General features: G+C 40.7%; 1 protein-coding gene across 1 annotated transcript in view; it reads left to right on the forward strand.

Moving 5' to 3' along the window:
• The window catches only part of PTPN5 (protein tyrosine phosphatase non-receptor type 5), a 93,497-nt gene that overhangs the window by 66,275 nt on the left and 2,554 nt on the right, over positions 1–24,668 (forward strand). The window contains exons 9-14 of the mRNA XM_013957929.2: positions 2,110–2,194; positions 6,834–6,913; positions 7,408–7,545; positions 10,983–11,093; positions 15,943–16,103; positions 21,780–21,893. Coding sequence (XP_013813383.1) covers positions 2,110–2,194; positions 6,834–6,913; positions 7,408–7,545; positions 10,983–11,093; positions 15,943–16,103; positions 21,780–21,893 — 689 coding nt within the window. The remainder of the gene's footprint in view (positions 1–2,109; positions 2,195–6,833; positions 6,914–7,407; positions 7,546–10,982; positions 11,094–15,942; positions 16,104–21,779; positions 21,894–24,668) is intronic.

The following is a 24,668-nucleotide window of genomic DNA, read 5'->3' on the forward strand; positions in this document are numbered from 1 at the left end:
ACCAAGGCACAGTCTCTGCACCCTGGGGTGTTTCAGGGCATGTAATCAAGAGCTACTGAAGCTATTGCCAGCTTATCAAATATTCTCTTGGGTGTGGAATCCCAGCAGAGCGGGGGGAAGAGGATGCCCTGCAACACAGCTGTCCTTTCAGCCTGTCCTCCTTGTGACCTGTAAGGTCTAACACTTCAGAGTACTCCTTGCCATCCACCCTCCTCATGCAGTTTCTAGGTTTTATTCCCTTTCCAAGCAGATAGAGGTGCGATAGTTCGGACTTTAGTTTTAAAACAGACCGCCAAATATGTGGGGCTCTTAATCCACGTAGTGCTGTACAAGTTAACAAAGAGCAGCTTTTGTGTAGGCAGCCTCTGATTCTTTTAATGTAAAGCATCTATTGCTGTTCTGGAGAGGAAGTGTTTGCTTACTGAGTGTCTGAGTTGACTGCTAAACAAGTCAACATACAGTTTCATCAGTCTCTAAGGCCCACTGTAGCTTTCAAGCAAAGAAAGTAATGTAAGAAAAAAAATAAGTTTCGTTTCTCTGAGAGCTCTTGAATGAGTTTTCCTGGTGTTCAGGAAATCATTTTCATCAGCCAAACCATCCCCAACCATTTTCATTCTTTAATGAAAATTGAAAAAGTGTAGATAAAAATGCCATTTAATCAAAAATTCATTCAATTAAAAAAAAGTAAACTAGACTTTTTATGAAACAGTTATCACCAGCTAGCCCTGTAGCATGTGTTTTCAGTCTGTATCTAACCTAATTGGTTTTCAAAGTCCAAATTCACGATGAAGCAAGAAGCTGTGTTTCTTTTTAGAAGAAAAGTCAGAGGTGTCACTTGCAGGGCCAACTCCTCAAATTCTTACAGACTTTAGAGGTTTTTAAGGCAAAATCCTGTTGATTTCAGAAAGAGTTTGCTTGAGTAGTAAATGACTAAATGCCAAAGACCATGGAGCTTGGCTCAAGCAGAGTTTTGGGTAACTAAATATCACATAACAACTGAGGAAAACCTGTAGGTTTAGTTCCCAGGCAGTTCCCCAAATTGAGAAGAAACTATGTGGTAGATCCACCAAATAGCACCTCCACAATTGCTTTATTGTTGTATTATTAATTGCCTCTGGTTAAGCCCAACACTCTGCTCACTGCTGTATGAGACACAGAATGCAGACAATCACTCTTCCAAAGCTCCAGAATTTGACATAGTTCGTAGCTCTGCTCATCCTGATTTCCTCCCAGTGTGAGGATTGCCTGCCTGTCTTACTCAACCCTGACTCCATTCCCAGTATGTCCAGTACTGACCTCCCACCTCCAGCGTGCTGTGGCTGGGAGGACCAGCAGTGCTCGCAAGCTCCCCTTGCCTCGTCCTTGCTGAGCCTGGCTGATGCCTCCCAACCCCTCGCACACCTGCTGACTCCAGTCAGTGCTTACGCTGTTTGTCACTGCCCTCCCTGCCTGGGGTTGATGCTTCGTAAGAAACGAGTAGTGAGACCAAGAAGCCCCTCCGTCTTTGTGTGTCCTTTAGTCCAGTAGCGTAGAGAGCAGGTAACCAGTGAACACATGTTTGCTGCCCTTGCCCATGGAGCTGGGAAATGTGGAGAGCACAAAGAGCGACCCCCCAAATCCATAGTGGCAGGTCACAATGCCAGCCTGTCACAGTGTGTGTCATAATTTGTTGCTGGTGAGAATCATCAGCAAATTATTCCCTTTGCCCTAAGAGAGAGGGAAGGACTGCGAATCAGAAAGGATTGTGTCTGAGGTCCAGCAATTTTGGAGCAGGGTATCTTACGTACCACCTTTTGCTGAGTTCTGTGCCTACACTTGTAATTCAGTTCTAATAATGCTAGGAGCTAACATAATGCCATTGTGCATATTACTTAATGAATCAGTCACTATGAACGTTTTCATATTAAGTATTTCAGAAAAGAAAGCCAGTGACAGTAAAAGGAAACATCAATCATGTTTTGGTGGTAAATTGCTAGAAGTACGGTACCATATGTCTCAGCTGACTTCATCACTTCTCCCTCCCTCCCAAGCAGGACGTAATGTGCTTGGATTTTTTTTCATTCCTCTGGTGAATCTAATAATGCTACCTACTCTGCATTTTTTGAACAGGAAATTCCAATGAACTTCGTTGATCCAAAGGAATATGATATTCCAGGCTTAGTACGGAAGAATCGCTACAAAACAATTCTCCCAAGTAAGTTCCCTGCTTTTTAAGTCAGTGAGGCAGAGTGGTTTGTTCCACATGCTGAAAGACTTTGCACTTTGCTTTCCAGGATATATCAACTGTGTTGTCACTACCATGTGTTGTCCAAGGGCAACATTTATGAAGCAGCAACATGACTTTGAAGCATAAATCAAATTTCAAAAGGGGTACAGAGCATGGAGAACCTAAGATTCACTGTCCATCAGGAGGACTTAAGTTTTTAAGTCATTAGAATTGAATCATGTGGTGCTGTTCTACCTGAGACCTTGGTGTGTTTATTCATATGTTACTTAGTATTTTCTTTGATAAACTCCTTTAGAAGGGCTAAATTCTAGCAGTGTTGTTACCCTGAGCAATGTTTTTTTTTTTTCTCAGAATCCTACCTCACGTGCAAAATGAGAACAGGTATCAGGAGCCAGCCTGGCTTTATGATAATACAGAAAATCAAAATCTTTTTCTATTATGGTATTTTTATTTTCAGCCAAGAATACAAACTTGGGGAAACATTTTGATTTGGAACTGATTTTTTAGAAATATCATCATCTTCCTCTTTCATATTTCAAGATACATTTAAAATTGATACAGGTAGAAGATGTCATGCCTCTTTTTTGCTCTAAGCCATTGTTGGAAGATGTCATCACTAGCCACAGTAACTCTATTTGCAAAGCCCAAATAGTTCTGTGTCAGGTTAGCAAAGATAAATGTGGAGAAGTCAAAAATGTACTCAGCTATATATGCCATTTTAGGCAACAAAGAAGGTTGGAAAATGGTTCCAGATTTTTGCCAACAATCCCATGTGTGCAAACCTTCTGATGACTTTGCACTCCACCTTAGACCAGAACTGCAAAAGCACATAGCCAGATGTTTCAGATTTTTTTTTTCTTAAAATGAACTAGTGATTCAGGTGAATCATTCAAGCATTAATTCACTGTTTTTACAAGAAAGGAAAGATTTGAAAAGTGGCTAGTGATTTCAATTGCCTCCATTACAGATGTCCAGATGGCTTTATTTTAAAGTGACCTGGATATTCTGAAGTTGGCATCTAATGCATATTTTGAGAACTGGATCCATTTCAAATATCCCAAATTGGATGTTTAAACAGAAACATCAAAATTGCTGCCATTTTTAACACCCTCTTCCTGTGTTGTGAACTGAGTTGTAAAGGTATATGGCTCTTTGTCATATACTTTTAGGAATGATCACTCAGCAGGTTAATTACTTGCTGCAAACTCCATCTCAGCCTTACAAATATTTGCTGGCAGCCATTGCTATCGCTTTGACCTCTCAGGATTAAGATAACTAGCTCGTACCCTACCGTGCCTCCAAGGATTAACAAGTTGATTCAAAGCCCTTTATGATCTGGATTTTTTTTTCTGAATGAATTCTGAAACCAGCAGTCTCTGTGCAATGTGATGGCACGGCGTTGCTGGCTGTGACCAGAGGATGGCCTCATGTCCCTGAGGAAAGAAGAGGGCTTCCCTGTTAGCTCCCCCCATCTCCAAGAATATGGTGCCAGCAGTGAGAAGGCTAACAGGGAAGCTCTACATCCCCTTTATGCCATAAAGTTGAAGATCCCAGTAAATTATCCATGGGCAAAGTAGGAGAGGGAACTGAAGGCAAGATGAGGGAGAGAAGAACTCTTTTAGGCTTTGAGCATCCTGTGGTTTTCTGGTTTGCAAGCTGACCCAGTGTATCCTGTGCTGCTTTGCATATCTACCTTCCATTCCTCTAAGTTCTGGCTGTAGTAAGCAGTAATGGCAGGAACTGCTGAACAAGCTGCAGCAGGGCAGGCTCACACAACTATGGTTACCATTTTACTTTACTGTAGGGGACAGAAAGTGTTTGATTATCCAACTAGTGTCAAACCCAAAATCTATTACTTTGAATTTAAAAAGTAACTAAAATTCTCTTACCAGCTGCATCTCCAGAAGTAGTCTAGGCAGTTATCATAAAAGGTAAGCAGTCACTTAACATAATGATCAGTTAGTTGCAACTCTAGCGTTATTTGTAGTAAGTTAGAGACATGATAATAGGCTCTAATTCATCTAATTTATTTTTCTTTTGTAGTAAATTCTTTTTGCAGATTCCCCGGTTTTGGTGGTGGTGGTAGTGAAATGGCTTAAAAGGGGCGTTTTTGGTGGCAGAAGGGTCTTTCTGGAGAAATGCCATGCTAAGGAGGTTAATTTGGATATTTCATGAATGTGAAGTTGCATGTTTGCAGACAATCTGATCCTCTTCTGGGGAAGAGTCCTACGGAATATCATAGAAAATGGTAACTTTTCTTTAGGACATTTGGAAGCACTTTTTGAATATAATAGAAAAATATGTTCTGTGGAGTTCCAGAGGTGGGTGAGAACCTATTGGTGGATGTTGTATATCAGTCTCATTGAATCTTTTTTTCAAGAGTAATGTTTAGACAGACTTCTTTAATTTCTGCGCAGCCCTATTGCTTTTACCCCATTCTGAGTTAGGCAGAACATTTCAGTAAGCCTAGTCAGTTGCTCTAAAATGTCAGATCTAGTGTAAATGCAAGTATATTATTGTATATACTGTATAAAAGATTATGGAACAAATAGCTGGCATACTGTTTGTTTTCTTGGAGGTATGGACTACTACTGTTTGTTTTGTTTTTTAAAGGAGTGGGACCTACTTGAACCTGGCCTGTGCCCTGGTTTTGTCTTGGCAAAAGTGTTTTGATCAAAAGTATGACTTGATTTTTTCTTTATTGAAAATTTGAAATTTGTACCCCAGACTCTAATGCTATTAAAGTGTTACTTTGATATTTTTTCTCAAAGTAATGAGCTATTCCTGCTTATCTATATATTTCTAAGAGATACAATTCAGCTTCAGTTATACTTTCTGTAAAACAGTGCAACTTCTTTCTGTCAACAATGCATTAATAGTCCTCTCATAACATATAATAATAATATCATTGAAACTGTTCACTAACATACTACCTTAGCAAAATTAAATGCTACATTAACAGAAGAATCATAGTATTATCATTTGGAATGAAAGCATTTTATAAAAATTTTTTTAGTGTTTGTGGATACAACAGTAACAAAGTCCACACTGAAAAGTAATTTCAGATACTACTGCAGTTGATGAATGCTTAAAGAACCCCTTATTTACAAGTTTGCCAAGAACTCTACTTGACAAAGTTCTTCAGATCCATTTTATTTCTCCCTAAAGTCCCCACTATAAGTTGGACAACATAATATTATCATTGTTGTTAGTAGAGAAAATCACATAATCATTACTCAGACTTCAACAGACTTCATGGGTGAGACTCTGCATAAAACCCAGGCAAAGGTACTTCATGCAAGGGCCCTAAATACCAAGTCTAGTGACATTTGAAAAAGCATCTGGCAACTACTGTTGCCTTTTTAAGTGATTTTGTGACATGTGGGCTTTAGAATTACTGATCCACTGAGTTTACCTCCTGTCTTGTCTCACAATCTCCCTGGCAGTAGAGAGGCAAGCAAAGGGGAATAGGAGGGAACTGTATTTCAGAGAAACTCGCTGAGTTTCAGTGCTTTTGTGCTGTAAGGCAGTAACTTTGTTAATACCTTTGCTTTGCAGATTGTGATTATATTATCACATTACAGATAACGTGAATCAGATCTGTCTGAGGACAGCATTTCATGTGCAGTCTGTGTTCATAATACAACAGAAATTGCTGTGTGCTTGGTCCTTTGTGCTTTCCACAATATCACACTATTTTTGCACAAGTTTTATTTTGTTCTGGTTTCTGAACAGGCTCAATATTTTATGAAGAAGTTATTTGTGATTTGTTTTTTATATTCTCCTGGTGATATACTGCTGCTGTTTGCTGAAGCCTCTGCCACAAGGGTGTTCCTTGTTAATGATGACAAACTCGTGTTACTTGTGAAAGTGGATGAATGTGGGCCTGTGTCAGCTCCCATTAAAATCAGTGGAACAGCTCCCATTGACTTCAGTGAGAATTTGATGGAACTTCCCAGATGGAATAATGTATTCATTCGTTGTCTTATTTAAACAAGAATAATGTTTCATAAACAGTCCCAATGAGGGAAACTCAAGTACTGAAGCAACTTTGCAAAGTATATGAGACTCTTAATATTCCTCAATTTCTCTTTAAGCATCATATTTATTAATAGCACATCTCAGAGTTTAGTTCACTGCAAGACAAAACAGGGGAAAAGAATTATTGTCTTCTTGCTTGCTTTCAGGCAAGGAATATGTGTTTGTGGTTTGAGAGAGAAGGTGTTTGCTGTCATTTCACAAACGATATTCTAATGTCTTACAAGCCAGGATGTGTTCATTGACCTAACAAATTGAGAAATACTTTCCTAGAGCTAAAAAGTTACTGCTTTTCCAGAGTAACTGTGCAACCCTGAATCTCCAACACAAACAATTAAAAAGGCTTCAGAGAGCAGGTAAAACTATCAGAGGGAGCAAAATGACCCCAACCACCCTTTCCCTTTTTTTGTGTTAACATTTTAACATGGGAGCTCTCCAAGGCCGCTACCATGTGTTGTGATGCCCATTGTATGCATCTAAATGTCTGGCTGTACAAAATAATCTTGTGTCTCTCGTTCACTCCTCTCAGCAACTAATAAACTGTAGCTTATCTCTTTACACATTTCAGATCCTCACAGCAGAGTGTGCCTTACCTCAGCTGATCAGGACGACCCCCTTAGCTCTTACATCAATGCTAACTACGTCAGGGTAAGAACTCAACAGTCCAGTATGTCTGCCTGGCCTCTCTCAGCCACTGTTAACAGAAACAGAATTGCAACATCCACTGGCTTTTAAAGGCATCCCAGCTGATCTGATTGCTCTTCTCTCCTGCTTACATTAACTGAAAACCAAATCTCAAAGTGCTACTCTACAGGTTCAGACCAGACAAAAACATGCTTCTGCACTTACTGATATGAATTGGTTGTCAGCTGACCCGACCAAGGCACTAGAAAACAAGCCTTTATAAGGCTCTTGACCTAGCCAGAGTCACCTCAAGGCTATGGGACTCTCATTACTGGAATTGTGAGAGTCCATATGCTGCCTTTGCTCCTATGTACACATGTGCAGGAGAGAGAGAGGGGAAGAACCGATGCCGTGAAGTCTCCATTCCAACCAGTGGCAGCTCTCTGTTTAAAGACTGAACCCTTGTGGTTGTGGTGGGCATCCCTGTTAAAATTGATCTCTTGTTGTTTTGTTGGCAGGGCTATGGAGGAGAGGAAAAGGTATATATTGCTACTCAGGGACCGATAGTTAATACTGTAAGTGATTTCTGGAGAATGGTGTGGCAGGAGCGTTGTCCCATCATTGTCATGATTACCAATATAGAAGAGATGAATGAGGTAATGATGTTACATATAGTCTATATTTTTATCTGTACTCTAGCAGATATTTTCAGCACAGATGCTAAGCCTGTGGAAATAAGTGAAAAGAAGCTAGTTCAGTGGCCTGAGCTATCAGAGCCAGCATTAAATTTTTCAGACTCAGAGAAGATGTGGGTTTTTTCCTGCTTTTTGGTGAGGTTACTGTAAGTCTTGTTCTGCTGTGTGACTTAACCTACTGCTATTTTTGCCATTTTTCCTCTCCCAGCTGACCTAAGGCCTCTATAAACCCAGCTCTATTTGCAGAAACTCTTTAAAGTTCTTTGTAAAGGTGTCAAAAGCAATAGCGCTCCATCCCTACTTATTTTTAAGATTGAATATCTTTAATTAACAGAGTCAGTACTTCTTTTTCTTGCATTTATTATGGTTTAATGCCTGTATTCACCTTTCTTTGTGGCTACCCCTGATTTGTGGAACATACTAGTTATGGTGCCCAACAGCTACAGCTGACTTGAGTGCAGAGGCCTCTTATTGAGTGTGTCTAGGAAATGCCACTGGAATATTGAAATTGATTAAGGTGCTTAAGTTTTCTGTTTACCACCTGCTGGAATTTGTACTTCTGAAAATTAAATCTTCACAGTGTTTCTGCTAATCAACCTAATGTGATACTATTTTCAGTTTAAAATATTGCTGCCTTCCAGCTGTTCATTACTAACTTGCCTGCTGAAATACTTGCCCCATAGCAGAGTTGGCAGAACCACATGTCCGAGTTTCAGTTCACAGGCAGGTATCTGAGTTCAGACCCACCTTTACTGGCAGAGCAGGATGTGAGCCTGTGGTTTGGGCATGCATTGGTCTCTGCAGCCCCTCTCACCTCTGGCAGCAAGGTGAAGCAGAGCACTCCAAATGGTATTTCTTAGACTGCAGCAGCAGTATTTGTCAGTGCTCATTCCTGAGAACCCATTGGTAATTTAGGTGAGATTGTTTCCTTTGGAGAAGAAGCTTTAGACACTTAGATGCCCAAGAGTGTAGGCATACCATCATACATGCTGAGTTATGATGGCTTAACTGCTAGCTGGTAGCTGAGTGCCCATAATTATACACGTGCATAAACCTCTAGCTTTGCCCGGTTGTGAAGTAAATTGCTTTAGCTTGAATTTCAGTGAAAAAGACATGAACTAGATGGACACACACAGAATTACTATGCTTTACAAGTTAATAACCATCAGTTATTGCAGCTAGCTGATTGGACAGGTGCTCTTAGGATTTTGCTGATGCAAAGTAGTGTGTGTTGCTGGCCTGAATGTTATCTCACTGAGATTTGTACTAACATGTTTCAACTCACATCTGCCTCTAACTGAGAGGAGCACACAGTTTGTTACTACAGAGCTGAAATGATAACTTTTTCATGGGTCTGAGGGGCCAGTTTATGGGAAATAACATGTTAAGGTATTATGACATAGTGTACCAGAATCAGTTAAGCACTTTGAAAACGTTTATCCTTTTTAAGAAGGAGAAAAAGGCAGAGGAAATACTGATCCTGTATGTTTTATGTGTTGAGGAGTTCTCCCACTATAGCTTTTATAGCAAGGTTGTATAACAGGAATGCAAAATAACCTTTACATCCAGAGTTCCTCTTATGCACACTGACAAAGTATTTCACCCATCATATCAGCCGTGGGAAGCAGTGCACTGCAGTGCTGTAGCGCTGTGTAAGTGAAGCTTGCTGCAGCCTATATATCGTAACAGACTGTTGAGTCTTTTCTGCTACCTTTTGTATCAAAAATTAAATGATGTCAGGAATCTCAGTCATAAATACAGGGTAAGTGCTTCCATATGAATGTTTCCTATACTCATTCCCTTTTTTCCAGAATGCGTATTAATATATGAATAACAGGACTCAGAGTATATAGATTGAAAACCAAAACCTTTGTTCTCCCATTATGCTAGTAACAGAGGCTTTGTGTATCTCTTTGGTGCAGTGACTTTGCTAATACGAGTATGAAGAGCTCTGTATCTCAGCCCTCTGTCACATCTAATCTGAACTGACAGACAGCCCACAGAAATGAGTGGGCAATCTTACTCCACTCTGAAGCAGAACAACGTCTGTGCTATTGATAGTTGCTAGCGCACTTGACGATTTTTACAATGGAGTCTGCAGTTTAAGAGGAGGGGAAGAAAAAACGCAATCTGCGTAAATAATTTTTACAGACACAGTGGGCCACATTCCCAGTGGGTTATTAACTGGTGCACTATGCAGATGGAAGAACACTGATTCTCCCACACAAAAATTTTGACTCAGTACTTTTCAAGATACTTTTCTGTTGTTTGTCTTCCTTCTGAAGTGGAATTATTTTTGGAGGGGGAGAGCAACACATAATTTAACTTGTTACCTTACTTCAAGATTGTGCCCAGTCATGCAAAAGAGGAAGCTTACAGACATCCTCTTTAACAGGTATTGTCCAGCAGCAGGTCCTTATTCTCCTGTGATAACAAAAAGTTGCTTCTTTATCACAAGGGAGCCTTTATCTCAGACCCTGCCTTCTTCATGTCATTCCCCTTGAAAATCCTCTTCCATGAACCAGTCCCTATACCACTTGAAAATGCTTATCTCTTCCCTTGCCTTCTGACTAGCTGAAGGAGAGATTGCATACAAAAAATACCAGTTGTTGTCAGTCGTCTTTCCAGGATAGGAGAGTTCCAGGTTCCCCCTTTACTTGTGTCTAGGGCATCAGTACCACAGCTGAGATTTGCAAGTGGACTATAGCTTGTCTGGTTGTGTTGGCTGCATCCCTGGCTGCATTTTGGTGAAATTAAATGCAGTATTCTGATAGCTCTTACAGCTGTTGCTTCCTTTTAGTTCCCTAGCTTTGATGAAAGATTCTCCATCTCCATTTAAAGTGGGTTTTGGTACATAATCTAAATTCCTAAAACATCCCCAGTCATGTTCTTTTGTACAAAAACCTATGAAAATGATAATTTTATTTTCAGAGAGCAAAGGCCCTTTATCAAAAATAGAAAAGATGTATTTTGTGTTTCCATATCCATTTATGCACACCACAGAAATATTAATAATCAATGTATGTAATACTAATGATTATCATAAGAAAATAATATAAAAACACAGGTTATTAATAAACATAGATACCTTGCCCCTGGTCTCCCTAGTGAACCTTCAAAATACACATCACCTTGCATGAAGGTAAATTAGGATGTGAGCATTTAAAAGCGGTCATTAGTAGTTATTTTATTTGTGTGGTTTTTATCACGCAGTCAGGCTGAGTGCAGCAAAAACCGCCTGAAATGTAGTCCCTTTATAGAAAGTGAAAACTCGTACTTATTATAGAAACAACCTTCATTCATATTCATCTGTGCATGCGCTATATCCAATTTCAGAGGAGTAAAAATGAGCCTCCCTTGATGTCTGCTTAACTAGGTTTATTTTATATTGCACACAGAAATGCACAGAATATTGGCCAGAGGAACGGGTCACCTACGAAGGAATAGAAATCACAGTTAACCAAGTCATACAAGCAGATGATTACCGTTTAAGGCTCATCACCCTAAAGGTAAATCGTTCAAGTGTACTTACCATAACTTGGAAATCTAAACCATTAATCTCCACAGTGTATTACCATACAAATATCACTTTTCATTACTGCAGTCATTACGGCTTTGCCCAGTTCGCCAACATACAAAGACTACATTAATATAAGCAGTCAGAGATTTAGACTGCATATGTACAACCTGGAGATTTCCAGACCAATTGTAATAGCAATGGGTTCACTCACTGGAAGAAATCAGTGAGTCATTCTGTGCCCATGTCTTCTGTATTGACTGGTCATTTAGAATGGCATGTTAGCTCAGGGATAGCTTCTTACCAGTCTTTACTGTACAAGTGCTGTCTTAAGTATGACTTGCAATCTGCTAAACTCTGCGGTGATTTTCTGCAGAGTTGAAAGGCTTTGGGTATGCTTTGGGCCGCTGACACAGAAAAGGCGTTACCCTGATTTACACTGCCAGGGGACTGTATGTACATATGTGGTATTGGTGGACTACATGAAACGTTTAGATTGTACTTCTTGTCTTTATAGAAGCATTATTAAGATGCTCTCAGACTGCTGTGTACCCACCTTTTTTTTATACCTGCAATGACTTTTGTGCTACTAACAAGAGGTGGGAGAGTTGAGACCTGAGCAAAAGGCTTTTTAATTTTGCTTGCCTGGCTTCAGTTTCTCTCAGCAGTGGAACTGCCGGTCTGCTGGTCATTTATCAGTGGTGTGGTAACACCACTTCTGTTCACCATGGCTGAACCCCTTTTAATAGGTACCATTCTAATTTATGCAACAATTTATTCTGAGTAATTTGGCTGACTTGACATGGAAGATGCTTTAATGGATCATTCTAGTCTAAGACAAACTGTTGATGCCCTTTAAAAAAACACTTCACCACAGCATCCCCCATGCTAGCATTTCTAAGCATAGTATCCTTCCAGCTAACTAGATGTCTAGTTTCACATGCCAGTAACCATTCTGTCATCTTGTGAATACAGAGTTTCAGCACAGATTTAATTTTTAGGTACTCAGTTGCTACTTACCTAAAGTACCAGAGTCCTATTCTACAACTATTTTCATCACTAGGTTCTAGAGTCTCAAGCTACGTGTTTTAATAAGAACAGACTATTTGCATAACCTTTGCATGTTGTTTATCTACCAGATCTACCCCGACCTCAGTGTAACAACACAATTTCTTTCCAAGTGGAAAAAACCCTCCTTTATCCAACCAGTTTCAAGTCTCTTCAGCCATATGCTAATAGGCAGAAAGCCAGCACATGAAATCCCATGTCTGGATTGAGTGTGGAAAGTCTGTCGCTCATGCTTCTGGCAAAGACAGCAAGGAGAATATTGCACTTTCAGACAAATGGGAAGTAAAGATGATTTTCAAGTGTGTTGCAGACTTGCAGCAGTCTTAAATACATTGTGCAGCAGCAAGAATGATACTCAGCTTAATTCTACTAGAATGAAAGTAGCTTACAGAATTAGTCATTTTTTTTAGTAATGATGATGGAACGGAATTCCCTCAGTAAAAATCTGCAATCTCTACCAGAATAGTTTCCTCATAATCATTTTAAAAGTCACAGCTGAGTACAGCATTTAGTATTAATGAATATTGCATTTCTTAAGCGTGGCATTAACTTTAGCACTTTAGGTTGAAATTTTCTTTATTTTCAGATTTTTCTAGCAGAAAACCACTTTCCCTCTATTTTTATGGAAGGAAACTTTTTTTTTTTCCCTCACGGGGAGGGATCATTCAACTTCTTTTCGGGAAGGTAATAGCCAATGCTATTTTCAGATGGGAATTACAAGGGAGCAGCTTTTAATATTAATATTGCAGTAGCATATCCAGAAAAGAATTTCATTTTACCAGGTGCTGCACAATAAGCAGCTCATAACAAAGAAACAGCCCTGAAGAGCTTACAATGAAAACATAAAATACATATACAATACAAGTGTAATAAGCCACACTCCTGTCTTGTAAGTACCTTTCAGACTAATACTCATCCTTGCAGAATGTTTTCTTCCTCCAACGACCTCTCAGTGTTGTTCTGTATCCTCTTGTCCTTGGTCAGTTCTTTCTGAGGTAACGCTCTCTGTGTTGGAGAGGGAGCTTCTGAATTTAGACTCAGATATGCATATATCTTTACTGCGTATATGGCTGTGCTGGATCTCACAGAAAAAGGCCAGCAAACTGAAAGCCAAATTATTTGTCAAGGCAGGCATACCTCCTATGCTCAGGCACTAACAGAAAGAAGAAAAGAAAAGCCAGAGTAGCAGAGTACAGCAAAGTCAGAAGTAAAAAAATATAAAAACCCCACTGTTTCTCAGTCATAGCCAAGGAAGACAAATAGTTTCCTGTCACAAGCAATACTAAAACTTTTACTGGCAGTACACATCTCCAAGGATGTAGTTCCTTCCTGCTCAAATGATTTGATTGTTTTGATTATTTACTTTAAGCTTGCATCCCCAGTTTATTTTTCAGTTAAACAACACTTTGGTTTTCAGTATCAGTGGAGCAGTCCCACAAAAAAGATGTTGGGTAGTGAACTGTTGAGTTCTAGAGCTGAAATAAAGGCTCCATCTGTTAAGCTACTGTTGCCTAGAACTGTAAGTTTGTCATGTAGTAACAGTAGTGGAGTAGCAGGTCTGGACTATACATATTCTAACTGGCATGGTAGTGAAAACTAGAAAAGCCATGAACAGAATCCTGTTTTCCGTTAACGAGAGGTAAAGTGATCAGAAATGTATGATACCACCACCAACACTATATGGTTACTGCATGTGTTAAAAGATGGACTGTCGTGCTTCTCTCAGCACAGGGGACAGGATTTGGCAAGCTGTAGGATGTTAGAAAATGCTCAAGAAAGGTTTTGCAAGGGCAAGGCTTGTTTTCTTTCTCAAAGCAACCTGCCAGTGTTTAGCCACTGATTCATTATCTCAGCCTTAGCTACAGCATGCATGATGGTAGGCTTCTAGCCATCAATTAAATCCTGCTTCCTCCTACCTGTTCCCAAGCCTTCTCAATCTCAAGGAAGCACTGATAAAGAATATTTTATTAAAGTCAAAATAAAGTGTACAGAATCACTGAAGTCAGGATTCCCTAAGCAGAAGTATAAAACTGGTAACAGCAAGGACAAAACTGAAGACATCTGGAGTTGATAATTAGAATTTTGGCTGTTTTCTGTTTCTGCCAAATGAGTGACTTTATGTAATGATTCATGTTTTTCTTCAGATAGCCTTTCTCTTTTTGCTTTTCTCTCAGTATTACTGACAACATTTGGATTCTAATTTTCAAAATCAACTTAAGGACTCTATTATTCATAACTTCAATGGCTCGCGCATAGTCACACATTCAAAAGTGATTGCGTATGTTCATGTAAGTACCTGGTCTAGTTCACTGTAGTGAGCTCAGGTACTATTCATCTAACCATGATAGCCTGGAGCTCCATGACTACTAGTCTCCTCTCTTAACTTAAAACATCATCTCAGCAGGTTAAACAACCTGAGGGGAGGCTCTATACTACAATAGTAAGGCGCTCTCCTCCTAAACTGAGCTAGACATACCCTTAAGGTTCCTATGGCTGTGCTTTAATGAGCAACTCAAACCAGTATGAGCTGGAACAGTGACTAAATGAAGTCCAGTCTCCCTTTGCCCAGCCTCTTGTTACTACCCTTGTGCCATCTCCTCTCATGTGCCAACACAAGTATTTGTGTGACTCTGTGGTAAGCCTGAGGGGGAATCTGATCCAGCTGAAAATGAATCCAGCAGGATTTAAAAAACAGTGTTTAATAGATCACTTCCCTGATCCAGTTAACAGTGAAGCCATGCAAAAGCATTTCCAGCTTAAGAGAAGAATGGGAAGTGGCAGCCACAGAGCACTTTGTAACATCCAGTCAGTCAGGGGAACTTACAAGTATTTCAAAATTTTTGTGCCTGGCTCTTCAGCAAGAGCCAAAGTTGTTCTTTTTTCCTCCCTCTTGTGGAAACTAACACTTACGTTCCTGGACCTTCTGAAGACATTTGTGTAGCCCAGTGCCAGCTGGCTCATGCAATGGCTGGAAGGGTAAGGCCGATTCATGGAGCTCCATTTTATGATTTGGCAGCTTTATAAATCACACAGAAGGATGTCACTTTGGACACATAAAATCAGAAGCACATGGTGCTACTTGGCACTCAGAAATGATAATGGCATAGTTGCTATATTCATAGCCTTTCTGAGACAGTGAGGGAATCAGAATTCATGTCTCATAAGAATCCCTGGACTGCAGCTAGATACAATTCCTACCTTCCACAGTGTTTCTGAATTTCTCACCATGTCTAAGAGAAGCATAGAAGTGACAAGAAACTGATATGAGTCTGTGTGTCAGAGGAGATAGAAAAATAAGCTTTCTTCTCTCTCCATCATCTATCTATCTATCTAGCTGGCTAGCTATCAAAGACTGAGATAGGGCTCCTGGCTCTCTGTCTGTCAAATACATTATGAAAGCAATTATGTCACAAGCAGAGCTCTAGCTTCGCTGAACGAATCTGTCAGGAAGAGAACAGGCTGATTAGAGTTGTTTTGCACACAGCTTTTGGCACTAAAAATGAGAAGAGTTTTTGTGAGGGTTTTTTTTTTTTTTTTTTTTTTTTTTTTTTTTTTTTTTTTTTTTTTTTTTTAAGGCAGTTCACTGAGGTGCAGTGCTGATGTCCAGATTTCTGTGTTGTGTGGCTTGCTGTTTGGATCTCCTGTTCACTTTAGCATTAGTTTACTCATCTCATTCTCAAAGAAAAGCCCAGGTTTCATTATCCCTTTATAACCAGAAGTCTTTTTAAAACTTTGTGATGTTTGTCTAAACTGTCTGTCTAATTGGATTGCAGAAAGGTGAAGAAGTCAGAAACCTGAAACATTACTGGTACACATCTTGGCCAGACCAGAAAACACCAGATCAGGCTCCCCCTCTGTTGCAGTTAGTACTGGAAGTGGAAGAGGCCATGCAGAATGCGGAAGAGAAGAATGCGCCAGTGATTGTTCACTGCAGGTAAATAAATGTATCCGACTTCCAAGGACTTCTTTGCATACAGTCGCATACTGCAAATACTGTCATAATCAATGACAGTATCAATAAGCAGTTAGTAAGAGGCATGCTGGAGATCTTGTCCAACTGCTTGTGAAATATTCTTGGATTTTCTAAAATTTAGAGATGGTAATATTCTATTACCAAGAAGTGTTGCAGTCATCATACAGATACAAACTTAACACAGAAGTTGATGGGGGCTTAGTTGCAGGTCATAACAGTCTCATTTCATTTGCCTAACCAGTAATATATGTATTGAAGGCTCTTAAGAGAGCCAGGTCACCAAAGATGAACACGTTTGCGTGAAATTGAGTAAGAAGATACTTGCAAGCAGAAAAATTAGAATATTTAACTTGAAGCCTCAAAACCCCCAGCTTTGTAGATCACTTCTTTGATTTTATAAAGCCTTTGTTAGGCCAAAGACAATAATTAACTGCAATACATAAAACAAATGAAGCGGTGTCAAAGTTGATTTCAGTGAGTAGTAATCAACATAGTGGAAAATGTGATAAATGATGCAGTCGTACTGCTAGGATAACTTCCATATTTTTAAGGAAAATAACTTACCTAGGCCAAACTTATAAAAGTAATTGTTTTGCTGGAGTGGACATCTGTAAGGAATTTGACCGAGGTCTGTATAACACTTCCGGGAAAAGTCAGGTGGTAGCTATCCAAATGCCAAAATAAATGGTGTAGTGTCATACGATGGGAATGTTTTTAGAGGGACTCTGTTGTGACCTGTTGGTAGCCCAGTGTTCTCAAACATCCTTATTAACTATTTGTAAGCAAACATGGAGTGATTGGTAGTAAAATGTTCATATGATGCCATGATAACTAAATAGTACAGGCATACCTCATTTTATTGCACTTCACACATACTGCGTTTTTACAAATTGAAGGTTTGTGGCAACCCTGCATCGAGCAAGTCTATCGGCACCATTTTTCCAACAGCATGTGCTCACTTTGTGTCTCTGTGTCACATTTTGGTAATTCTTGCAATATTTCAAACTTTTTCATTATTATTACATCTGTTATGGTGATCTGTGATCAGTGATCTTTGATGTTACTATTGTAATTGTTCTGGGGCACCACAAACCGCCCCCATATAAGATGGCGAACTTAATTGGTAAATGTTGCGTGTGTTCAGACTGCCCCACCAATCGGCTGTTCCCGTCTCTCCCCCTCTCCTTGGGCCTCCCTATTCCTTGAGACGCAACAGTATTGAAATTAGGGCAATTAATAACCCTACAATGGCCTCGAAGTGTTCAAGTGAAAGGAAGAGTTGCACATCTCTCACTTGAAATCAGAAGCTAGAAATGAAACTTGGTGAGGAAGGCATGTCGAAAGCAGAGACAGACCAAAAGCTCGGCCTCTTGCACCAAACAGTTAGCCAAGTTGTGAGTGCAAAGGAAAAGTTCTTGAAGGAAATTCAAAGTGCTACTCCAGTGAACACATGAATGATAAGAAAGCAAAACAGCCTTATTGCTGCTGATATGGAGAAAGTTTTAGTGGTCTGGATAGAAGATCAAACCAGCCACAACAGTCCCTTAAGCCAAAGCCTAACCCAGAGCAAGGCCTGAACTCTCCTCAATTCTATGAAGGCTGAGAGAGGTGAGGAGGCTGCAGAAGAAAAGTTTAAAGCTGGCAGAGGTTAGTTCATGAGGTTTAAGGAAAGAAGCTGTCTCCATAACATCAAAGTGCAAGGTGAAGCAGCAAGTGCTGATGTAGAAGCTGCAGCAAGTTATCCAGAAGAGCTAGCTAAGCTAGTTGATGAAGGTGGCTACATTAAGCAACAGATTTTCAGTGGAGACTGAGCAGCCTTCTATTGGAAGAAGATGCCATGTAGGACTTTCATAGCTAGAGAGGAGAAGTCAATGCCTGGCTTCAAAGCACAGGCTGACTCTCTTGTTAGGGGCTAATGCAGCCGGTGACTTTAAGTGGAAGCCAACACTCATTTACCATTCTGAAAATCCTAGGGCCCTTAAGAATTATGCTAAATCTACTCTGCCTGTGCTCTATAAAGGGAACAACAAAGCCCAGATGGCAGCACGTCTGTTTAGAACATGGTTTACTGAATATTTTAAGCCCACTGTTGAGACCTACTGCTCAGAAAAAAAGATTCCTTTCAAAATATTACTGCTCATTGACAATGCACCTGGTCACCCAAGAGCTCTGATGGAGATGTACAATGAGATTCATGTTGTTTTCATGCCTGCTAACACAACGTCCATTCTGCAGCCCACGGATGAAGGAGTAATTTCAACTTTCAAGTCTTATTATTTAAGAAATACATTTTGTAAGGCTAGAGCTGCCATAGATAGTGATTCCTCTGAAGGATCTGGGCAAAGCAAATTGAAAACCTTCTGGAAAGGATTCACCATTCTGGATGCCATTAAGAACATTTGTGATTCACAGGAGGAGGTAAAAATATCAACATCCACAGGAGTTTGGAAGAGGTTGATTCCAGCCCTCATGGATGATTTTGAGGGGTTCAGCACTTCAGTGGAGGAAGTAACTGCAGATGTGGTGGAAATAGCAAGAGAACTAGAATGAGAAGTGGAGCCTGAAGATGTGACTGAATTGCTGCAACCTCACGATAAAACTTTCACGGCTGAGGAGTTGTTTCTTATGGATGAGCAAAGAAAGTGGTTTCTTGAGATGGAATCTACTCCTGGTGAGGATGCTGTGAACATTGTTGAAATGACAGCAAAGGATTTAGAATATTACCTAAACTTAGTTGATAAAGCAGCGGCAGGGTTTGAGAGAATTGACTCCAATTTTGAAAGAAGTTCTATTGTGGGTAAAATGCTATCAAACAGCATTGCATGCTACAGAGAAATCCTTTGTGAAAGGGAGAGCCAGTCGATGCAGCAAACTTCATTGCTGTCTTATTTTAAGAAACTGCCACAGCCACCCCAACCTTCAGCAACCACCACCCTGATCAGTCAGCAGCCATCAACATGGAGGCAAGACCCTCCATCAGCAAAAAGATTATGACTCACTGAAGGCTCAGATGATGGTTAGCATTTTTTAGCAATAAAGTATTTTTTAATTAAGGTATGTACATTTGTTTTTTTAGACATAATGCTATTGCACACTTGATAGACTACAGTATAGTGTAAACATAACTTTTATATGCCTTGGAAAACCAAAAAATTCACGTGAGTCGCTTTATTGCAATATTCACTTTATTGCGGTGGTCTGGAACTGAACCCGCAATATCTCTGAGGTATGCCTGTATTGGAATCATACAGTTTTCTGGTTGATCTGGATTGTTTGATGAAATGAATTACTTAAAAGATGCATTCTAGTACAGCTAATGAAAAGGTCATATGTTTAGGAATAATAAATGATGTTATGCTTAGGGTTGCCATCTCCTGGAAAGCAGATGTCTCGCAGAAGAACTTAGAGGTCGTATTAGATATCTGGTTGAATGTGGGCTCCTTGTATGATGATGTAGCAGAGAGGTCAAATATACTGCTTCAATCCAGAAGAGGATAGTCAAGAAGAAATATAAAGTTGCTATTACGTCTACGTGCAGCATTGGTGAACCTTTACTGAAGTTTCATATCCAGTTCTTCTGCCAGTGCTTTAAAACAGATTTTAACAAGTTGGGAAGAGTTCAGAGAAGAATAACTGAAATGGTTTGTAACAGTCATAGTGGGTCCCCTTTGTCCTTAGAAATCTGTGGTTCTCTAAGAGCTCATTGTAGACTCATGGTATTTGCTGCAGGTAAAGATTCTGGTCACTGTGTCACTCTTGCTTTGCATGTTTGTTTTGTTCTCTTGTATAGTGTCATTCCCATGACACAGTAATAATTTTGGGTGCAGTGGGGCATTTTTATTTAAAATTACTAAGAGACATGGTGATAGGATTCTGAAGTATTTTATGTGACAGCTGGGGATCAGAGCCATTTCAGATTAGTTTCAGTTATAGTCATTTTATCCAAAGAAGTTTGACACACTGCCTCTACTTGAGAGTGGTATGTGCAGTGAACCATTAGCAAGGCTTGTGTTATGCTGAGTACTGTAGCTCCTTTCACTTCCATGGGAGATGCGTCACCCTCAGAAGAATGTAATCACTGTGTTTTTGGCCTTCAGTGATAATACATCTTTAAGAAAAAATAAATACAAATCTAATCATGAAGTTAGGCTTAACAGCAGCTTCATGTTAAAGATAGGCTAACAGTTGTGTCATGGTCCTGTGAATAAGGCGCCACTCATGTGCAGTCTTGGGAGGACTATGGTTTTATGTCTCGGCCACTGAGAGACCTGCAGCTTGGTCTGGGACAAGGTGCTGTTTGCTTTCTGTGAAAATGGGGGTCGTTCCCTCCATTTGTAAAATACTCCAAGATCTGTGGATGGGAAGCACTCTACAATAGCTTTGTACTGTGGTCGATTCCATTATGGTATCATGTGAAAGATGAAGGGCTTTTTTGTAACTGTTGATTTGCTTTTGCATGCAGCAGAGAATACTCTGAAGTGTCTGAAATCTTGATAAACCTGCTAGTTATAGTCAGGAAAAGAGAAGAGTCAGCAAAGTAGGCAAAGACAGTTTCACGGACAAGAATTTTAAGTTAGTTATGTACCTCCATCACAATTGATTGAAGACTGAGATCAGTGCTTAGGGAGTAAGACCGCTTCCCCAATTTCCATTGAATTGCCTTGATTTGGTCATTCTGTACTACAGGTTAAAACAATTCCGCTGTAGCTGTCGCTTATGTAGTTTCCCTAAACAGCACAAACAAGGAGTCAAAAACCTGTCTGTGCAGTCAAAGAAACCCTACCAGAACTTTGCTAGCAGCTATCTGCAAAGTCCGTTGTTGCTTGTACTTTTGTTGCCGGTGTTTTTGTGTTATGACTTCAGTGCAATTTAAATGGAAGCAGGATTTCTTGCAGTTGTGTCAGGTAATTATTCCTGAGGATGCTCACTTAATTATTTAACACATGAGAAGGGCTGTCAGCTTTTGCTGCTAGTTCTTTATTAGGTGGTAAGAAGAATTCACAGCTTTGATAGCACTGTGCTTTTGAGAGTAAAATCAATTCTGGTCATTAAACAAGGAATGCATTAGATGAAAGGTGTTCAAGAAAGCAGAAGAAAAATTTTTAATAGTGAGTTTGTGTCCTACACTAGATCAGGGAATTATGAGGTTGCAGATCTGATCAGCAAATGGCATTACACTTACCAAACTGCTGTTAGCCCTAATTATTTAAGCAAAATTTCTTTTACAGTATCTATGAATAAAATAGCTTCCAAAGAAGCTGTTAGGATTAAGAATCTTAAAGCAAGGGTTGCCCTCAAACGGAGTCCAACCAAGAAACACTGCTTAATTACTTATGTTAAAAGAGTCAGTTACATAAGAGGGCAGACAGAAGCTAGGTGGTCCATTTCTAGCACTACACGTGCAGTGTTCACCCTTCTGGTGTGAGTGGCTCACACTTAATTGTGTTGTCCCAGTGAAATTAATATCTTGTTCTAGTTACAGCTTTATATTCACAGGCATCCATCTGACACCTGACGGAGGTTGGAGGGAGGAAAGGGATGATGGGGTTTTGATTGTTGTTTTAATGGCGCTCATTTAATAAGAATGTTCCAAAGCAATTCTAACATGTTCACTGCCTCTTCTTTTCCCTTCCGTAGTGCAGGCATCGGAAGGACTGGCTGCTTTATTGCCACTAGTGTTTGTTGTAAACAGCTGAAGAGTGAGGGCATAGTTGACATATTGCGAACAGCCTGCCAGTTACGGTTAGACAGGTAAGACAGCCTGTTTCCTTTCCAGAAAAATAAAAAGAAAAACATTAATCTTTCTCTTCACTTAAAGAGAAGCAGGAAGAGGGAGGAAAACAAAGGCATATGGAGGCCAAGAGAAAATGTTCCTGGAGGGAAGTTGTCCCATTCTGAGCAGTTCTGACCTGTAATCTTTGCCTATTTTATGAAAGCAACAAATCATAAAGAGCAACCCTAGCAACTGAACTAGGTCTGCAGCTGACATGAAAATCTGCACAGCTGTAGAGACTTCAGTGCAGCAAGGGATAGCCTTTCACCCCTGTAGTTGTCCCCTTGTTTATCCAGAAGCAAAGGCTCAAAGGGTGAGCTGCAGTCAGATTCAGAGCCACAGATCAGCACTTTGCTCCCGGGAGGAGTTAAGACACCCGGTCTTGCGTAGCTGGAGCTGTGATCACTGGTGGGAGGGCATGGCTGCCTGCAACCTCGTGGGCGGGGGAGAGCACACATGGGCTGGAGTGTTTGCAGACATATGAAAGGAGATGCAAAGAACTCCAGAAACCACAGTGGTTTCCAGTTAAGCATTTCTTAACACACCACCTTGAGTTTGATTATGAAGTAAACAGACTTGAATTTTGCACCAGAGATGTTGTTTTTCCGCTCCCACTGGTTTCAAGTGCCATCAAAACATGTCTCAGTGCTCTCTGTAATGATAATGATAAATGTAGTCGGGGGAAGAGATGTCACAAAAAACATACCAAAGATTTTTCTGAAAAAGAAAAAAAAGAGAGAACCTCAACCCCACGCTGAACTTTATTTCAGAGGAGCAATTATGCTCAGTGGGAGGCAGAAAATGAAATGCTTGCTGCCCTGCTGAGGCTCTGATAGACAGGGACCTGCAGGGGCCTGGAGGTTTGGCTATTTCAGTGGATTTCAAGCCAGACCAGGAAAGGCTTCTTGAGAAATAAGAAAACCAGAATATGAATAGGGAGTGCTGCTTTTTCATGGCCCAGTGAAGTAGGCTAGATCTGAAATATCTTGTGTCTGTGAGTAATGTTACACAGGCGAATAGCCATACAAATGAAGGTTGAAGACACCCGCTCACAAATGTGCTGGGTACAGAAGGCCGATTAAAAATACTAGCCTTGCAGGGAGAGAAGAACTGGCAGTCATTTGCAGAGGGAGGAGAAAGGAGATCACATTAAAGGATGCCACAGAGGGGAAGGAAGTCTGCAGGGGCTCCTTTTGCTGCCAGGTGCCTCTCAGGATTGGGATGGGATAGGAAAAAGCCATTTAAATCTCACGGGAGAGAGCAGTCACAGGAGGGAAAGCAGTCATATCACCATCCTTGCTACGGGAGAGCATATTTTCTTCAAGGAATGGGGAAAAAAAACAGGACTTAGAAGTCGTGTTGCCATCCCCTGTCATTCTCCCTAAACTCCCACAAAATCTCTGGGTGACTCCAGGAGCAGCATGTGGAGATAAGACTAAGCAGCTACAAGAAGGAAGATCATCTCTGCCTCCTTCCCTCTCCTGGCTGGTGGGCGCTGGCTAAACAAAATAGGATGTGTGAGGAAGACTAGTGACCAGGGACTTGGGGAAAGAGGCTTGGGTATAGACCAGAGCAGGTACTTAAATGAATGCATCTTGCTGCATGCCCAGCAGTAGAGGGGTTGGCACTAGCCCTAAGCACCCCTTCGGGTTGCTGAGGGGGCGAAGGGACAAATGTTTCTTTCCCTTCATTCCCTCACAAATCACTTGCAAAAAGCCTGTGCATTGGACTATGCAACTAGTGGCCCACACTTGGTCCTAAAATAACCTTGTATGACTAAGGAGAGGAACTGATCATTCCTGCATCCTTCCCATGCTGCTGAGAGACATTTGCTGTCCTTTGCCACAATGCAACTCTCATTTGAAAGGTTTCTGTGGCAAACAAGGGAAAAAATGTAATTTCTCTATTCTGTGCCACAGTCTGGAGAGCAAGCACGTATCATGGTGCTCATATGTGCATGCATGTGTGCAGGAAGGGGAGGAAGCCACCACATAGCAGGGAACCGGATAAAAAGGGAAATCATTTCCTGCGGTCTGAAACTTGATGGCCACCCTTAGCGCTTCTGTTGCTACAACTTCAGAGTAAAAGGTCGCTGTTAGTGGCATTGCATGGGGAGTAAGTGCCAGATATGACTAATGTTTCTTGTGTGTCATGGACTGACAGAAGTGTGTTTCAATACAGTGTGTAGCACAGAAGGACTCAGATTAACTGTGAGCCTGTGTTATGTACAGCAGATGAAGTTAAGCATTTGCTCAGCTAGCAAATAGTTTCTTTAAAAATGCAGTGCGTTTGTCACCTTTGCCTATTGACTAGAGCTTGGATCGTGGGTCCCTGCCCTTTCCCTGCTCTTTCTTAAGAGAGTATTTCAAGGAACCCCATAACAGAATAACTGCAAGAGGCTGAAGAAGGAGGTTGTCCAGCTCTTCACCTACCCCTACTGGTGTGGTAACTGTGTGACCCACATTTGCAAAGCTGGACCACATAGAAGAGGACAGTCCCTTAGGAGGGTGCTGCCAGTCTGCCTTCCATTTGGCTCAGAGGAAGCAACTTTTCATTAATTTCCTCTGGTGGGGGTTTCGGAGGAAAAGAGCCACGTATGCTCTTCCTCAAACTGACACAGTCTTTTTAGTGCTAGCCACCCATGGGTTCCCATGTTCCTGAGCACCACGTGTGCTCTCAGCCTCCTTTTGGCACTGCATTCCCTGGATCTCTGCAGCAGCACTACTGCTGGCACAATTCTGCATAAGCCTTCT

This window comes from Apteryx mantelli, chromosome 4 (assembly GCF_036417845.1).
Source record: "Apteryx mantelli isolate bAptMan1 chromosome 4, bAptMan1.hap1, whole genome shotgun sequence".
In the NCBI taxonomy this organism is placed as follows: domain Eukaryota; kingdom Metazoa; phylum Chordata; class Aves; order Apterygiformes; family Apterygidae; genus Apteryx; species Apteryx mantelli.